Source organism: Vespa mandarinia, chromosome 12 (genome assembly GCF_050613455.1).
Source record: "Vespa mandarinia isolate Hongniang chromosome 12, ASM5061345v1, whole genome shotgun sequence".
NCBI lineage: Eukaryota > Metazoa > Arthropoda > Insecta > Hymenoptera > Vespidae > Vespa > Vespa mandarinia.
The window spans coordinates 816,195-821,786 of record NC_140821.1 but is presented as its reverse complement, the minus strand read 5'-3'; the positions used below and the strand labels follow the sequence as shown (position 1 = coordinate 821,786).

At 27.1% G+C, this 5,592-nt stretch overlaps 2 protein-coding genes across 2 annotated transcripts; both read left to right on the top strand.

Annotated features, from left to right (window-relative positions):
* Positions 1–489: 489 nt before the first annotated feature.
* Positions 490–1,670, top strand: Rad51D (Rad51 recombinase D). Its single transcript, XM_035882801.2, has 4 exons — positions 490–643; positions 721–833; positions 912–1,122; positions 1,182–1,670. The coding sequence occupies exons 1-4, from the start codon at positions 500–502 to the stop codon at positions 1,668–1,670; spliced, it is 957 nt and encodes a 318-aa protein (XP_035738694.1). The 5' UTR covers positions 490–499.
* A 100-nt stretch (positions 1,671–1,770) lies between these two features.
* Positions 1,771–3,484, top strand: LOC118448906 (uncharacterized). Its single transcript, XM_035882830.2, has 2 exons — positions 1,771–2,004; positions 2,662–3,484. The coding sequence occupies exons 1-2, from the start codon at positions 1,922–1,924 to the stop codon at positions 3,212–3,214; spliced, it is 636 nt and encodes a 211-aa protein (XP_035738723.1). The 5' UTR covers positions 1,771–1,921; the 3' UTR covers positions 3,215–3,484.
* Positions 3,485–5,592: the final 2,108 nt, after the last annotated feature.

The following is a 5,592-nucleotide window of genomic DNA, read 5'->3' as shown; positions in this document are numbered from 1 at the left end:
AAAGGAAAAATACGTAGTAGCACGCGTATCTTCGACGTACGACATTGAAATATTCGATCGGGAATGCGTCGGAAGAAACCGTTAAAATGAGACTTCATCTTCAAAGTGACCTAAGGTTGTTACGCGAAAAAAAAATATGTGAAAAACAAGAAGAGCACAAATATACGTGTGAATGTGAAGAGTGTTAATCCCGACGAAATAATCGTACCACGATGTATCCTCTTCTCTCTTCAAATGATTCCATTGTCTCAACTCTTTCTTCATGAGGGCAACCGCGTGCTCCACGCGCGACCACCAGAATGACGCCTGAGGTCATTTCGAGTACTTAATACGGCGCATCATCTACTTTGGATAGTTACCTTATATTTACATTGATCTACGTAGTACGTGTGATAACGATTTGAAATTTTCGAAGACAAAAAGTGAAGAAAATATTGCCCCGTTTTATTCATATATATAATTTATTTCTTTATTTTGTTCATTAAATTACGATTATGGAATGGAGAAGTTAAATTCTAATATGCATTCTAAATTATCGGAATGTGCGATAGAACGATTACGTGAGAAAAAAATATTCACCGTTATTGATTTTATACTCGAAGATCAAGATAAATTGAGAATCGCAACAGATCTTTCGTTTAAGGTTTGTGTAAAGTGTTATATATCATTATAAAGATCTCTTGTTTTATAATAGATTTTCATAATTAGAATTTTATATAGGAAGTGATGGATATTAAGAAAAATCTTACAGAGAAATTTGGTGGGGTCGTGAAGAAACCTTCAAATCTGTGGAAATTAGAACAATCAAATGTAATCTGCACCAAAATAAAAAGGTATTTTTTTTTTTTTTTTTTTTTTTTTTTATGACATGTGATAGAACAAAAATATTTTTCCATTAATTAATACTGCAGTTTGGATGATTTACTGGGAGGTGGTTTAAATCCTGGTCAAATATATGAAATATGTGGTGTATCTTCCTCTGGAAAAACACAATTGTGTTTAACAATTGCAAGTAATATTGCATTATTGCCTAATAATCTTGTGAGGTATATTGATACCAAAGGAGATTTTTTTGCCTCCAGAGTAGAAACAATATTGAAGCATAAAACGAATAATGAAGAGGTAACGTTTAATATTTTGATGAAGTGATAATTATCTATAAAATTAAAATATATTTATAGGAAATGAACAAAGCAATGGAACAGATAAGAATTACTTTGGCACGAGATCCTAATAAATTACTTAGTATTCTACAACATATGATAAGTATTTTAAAACAAGAGAATGGTATACGTACTAGAGCTTTAATCATTGACTCTTTACCAGGAATAATTTTTAAATTTTCTAAAGAACCAGAAATCAATTTCACTTTAAATCGCTTATCAAATCTATGTCGATTTCTAGCAAATGAATTTTATATACCTATTATTATAGTAAATTTAATAACTCAGTGGACGTTATCAAACGATAAAAGCAGTGAGTCTGCAACGAAAGGAACACAAACATTAGTAAATCCAACATTAGGAAAATATTGGTTGCACATACCCAATACAAGATTATTGGTAGAAAAGTTAAATAATGATTACAGAAAAATTACTATTTGGAAAAGTTTTCAAATTAAAATGGATTCTGTATGTAGCGTTAAGTTAAGCGAAGCTGGTATTATGTGAGCGATTTATAATTTATGAAAAATACATTAGTAACTGTATATAAAATAAATGTTTAAGGCAAGTGATGTTAAGTTACAAATTTTAAAATTTCCCGGTACGAATAAAACAATAATGGCGGCACCACCAACATCCGTTATTTCGTCTTACCATTGTTGCCACACCTTTTTGATATTCGAGAAGAACAACAATTCACAATGGTCACATTTAGATTAGTGTTTGTAGAGTGCACTGTTAATTAATTGGTTAGAACGATGGCTTCCTTAGTTGCGGATTACGGAACTTCGTCGGGTTCAGACAGTGATGGTGATGACGTATCGGATGATGCTGATAACAGGTAAGTTCAAATTAAAATGAAATATTTATGCTGAATTGTTTATTTCCTCTTTCAGCTAACCTCTAATCAGTCATATATATCAGTATGGAATTTGTTGACAAAATCATTATATTCATGATATTAAAAACTTGTTGCTATTGTTTGATGAACATATATACACATACTTCGAAGTATGCTCCGATATTAAACGTCATCTGAATTATCTTATTTGATAATCAATTTGCATAAAAACGTAATGATGAATTTTTATATTTATTTTCAGATCTGTTTGTTTTAGATTAATAACTCTTGATACATATATCTTCGCAGCAAATTTATTTTCCATCCATATAAAAGTTATTTTCTTAATTTTCATGAGTTATAATTAATTATTTATTTCGTTGCATGTTTATCCTTTAATTATATTTGGAATGTTTTTTTTTTTTTTTCTTTTTTATTTGCCCTTTCTATTGGTGTTTTATTTTAGTAATAATATTTCTAAAATATAAAGTATATATAAAGGATTATTACAATATATAATTAATAAATGGAAGTTATTATTTGTATCCTGATAGGATTAAATATAAAGATATGTTTTAGTGCGTATTTTTGTAATCAGTCCGTGCGTACTCTTCAATTGAGCTGGTTCTTTGTAATCTGATATTGCTAAACTCTTAGTTTCAAGGGGGAAGAGGAAGAAGATGAGGAAGATGATGAACCTGGTGAAAATAATGATGACACACAAACTGAAACTGCTTCCAAAGAAAAACTTCCATTACCTACACCTGATTTTAATGGCACACCCACCTTGAAAACTTCCGTCTTCTCTAATCCATTTGTTGAAGCTGAAAAAGCTAAAAGTGCTATACTTGAGAAACATGTAAAAATGACTCCAACATTAGATGATACTAAAATGATAAATGGTAGAAAAATTTGTTGGAACTATAGGAAAGGTAGATGTCGATTTGGTCATAATTGTACTTTTGCCCACGACTCAGACTTGCATAGAACAGCGGCTGAGTTAGAAGCCATACGAGCTCCACAAGAAACAATTATTTGTCAAACTCAATATAATGGTCAACTTTCCATAAATGATGAAAATGATGTCGATCAAGAGAACAATCATACGAATAAACGTAAAAAAAGACCAGGACTAAGTCAGTCTTTAATTCCTAGTAAAAAGGTTTTAAAAATGTACAAAGCCCAACAAACTAAAGCTATTAGTAGATAAATAAAAAGCAGTAATAGTACTTTAAAGTTTATATAGTAGTATACATAAAGACAATGAAGACTATTATTGTCATTTGCTTTTAAAAAAGAAAAAATATTAGTCCTTCCAATATTTAGTTATAAATACAATTTTATAATTCCACTAAACTCAGTTCACAATTGTATGGAGGAAGCTACTTTAAACATAATATTTGGGAGAACTATTGATATTTTAATATTTTCTTCCATATACGGCAATTTTTATAAATTTTAATGACTTTTACATTAAAAAAAATAAATAAATAAATAATAATAATAATAATAATAATAATAATAAAAAAGAAAGAAAAAAAGAAAAAAAAATATTTATGGAATTAAATGTAAATCTAAGATAACTTGCAAACAATGCTTCCAGCAGAGTGCTAATTATTAATTCATATTATATATACTTTTCAAATAATGAAAAGCTTTAGTATTCTTAGATAGTACCTGGTATATATCTCTATGGAACAGGTTGCAATGTACAAAGTTTAGATATTATTTATAGATTTAATACTTTTTATGTGCTTAAAAAAAGATTGATTAGTAAGAATCATGTATTTAACAAGCCGTTTTTGCAGAAATGTTATCCAATTGTAATTGAGAAATATTCGGAGACATATTACAATGGATATAGTATATCTTCTTCTTGTCTTCTGGTAAAACATTTTATAATTCCTCTTGTCTCCTGCTCGTATATAATATCTACTCGCTTATACACGTATGAAAAAGTGAAGTATAGTAATTACGAAAAAAACTTCAGTATATATGGTATAAAGCAATATGGATTTATTATTAACAAAAAATTCCGTTCATTAAAACATTCATACGTGTAATCTTTGATAAATATATAAAATTGATTAGACTTTTTCAGTATATAAAACTTTTGATATACTATAATACTAAATAAAGAATGCTCATATATGTCAGTATTTAAGCATTCTCTATAAATTTTTATCAATGCACTACTTCCTCTTCTATTAATATATTTATAATATTATGAAATTAATATAACTTGTTAAAAAGATATACGAAATATATAATTTATATTTTCTTTTTTTTTTTTTTTTTTTTTTTTTTTTTTTTTTTTTTTTTTGTTATATACAGGTATCTTTGTGCAATCAAATATATATTGTCACAGCCAGTCGAAAGTTTTTCCCTTATAAATATAATACAGTTGTTCAATATTAAATGCAGACATAAAATCAAATATGATCTGTCAATATGAAGTGTACAAATAGATAAAATAACAAACATGAAATTAACATTTGTGTATATTTAAAATTAGAATGTGTTGTTATAATATTTACTCATATTTGTACAACTGTTTGTACAATTATGGGGATTTTTTTTTTTAAATTTTCAATAAATTACATACTGGTAATTTAATGTTGATTTATCGGTTCCTATATCTTCTTCCCATATAGGTAGCTTATGAAAATATGTGTAAGATTTAATCTGAAAAAAGAAAAAAAAACAATAACATTGATTATTATATTTACAAAATAAAATCTATTGTTAGTTAATATTAAAAAAAAAAAAAAAAAAAAAAAAAAAAAAATAAATAAATAAATAAAAATAAATAATCCCACTATAAAAATAGTTCCCAAAATTGATAGGCACATGATATTTTATTAGACAATAATGGGTACAATATGAGCTCAGATCCATTATACATGAGATAAGTGATAATAACTTATTGCATTTTTCATTGAAAATATATATATTTATATATCATTCTTTTTTTATTTTCGCGACTGAATATCTCACAGGCACTTTATCTTTAAAGAATGGCAAAATGTAGTAAACGTGTCTGTCCTATGTAAATAAGCACAAAGAGTGTAGCCACCATAGTTCATCTAGTTTTGTTTTAATTTCTGAAGAAAACATATTTATACATCATGCCACTGTTATTCGAAGATCTTAATCCGTTTGATATACATCTGTAATAAATTATGATCTTTCGTAGAAACTCAGTCATACTTCTGCAATTATTTACAGAAATTTTTTTTATAATTAAATCATAATATGTATATTTAAGTTATTTGGAACGGGTATGTGCCCGCTAACTATCTATAAGTTTTATTTTTTTTTTTTATGTTATAAATACGTAATTTTTGTATGTTACAGAACATTACAATCGTTGAAACATACTTTTTCCATCACTTTTTTACTCTTTTTTTTTTCTTTTTTAATCTACAAGATAATAATCAATAGACAAGCAATGTGCATCTTACAGTCGACAGAAGATAGTCACATATATATCTATGATAATTAATACCACCACATCCGTAAATTAAGCTACCATTTAATATTCTCACGCTATTATTTGAAATTCGAAAGTTATGATAAAAGTTTCTT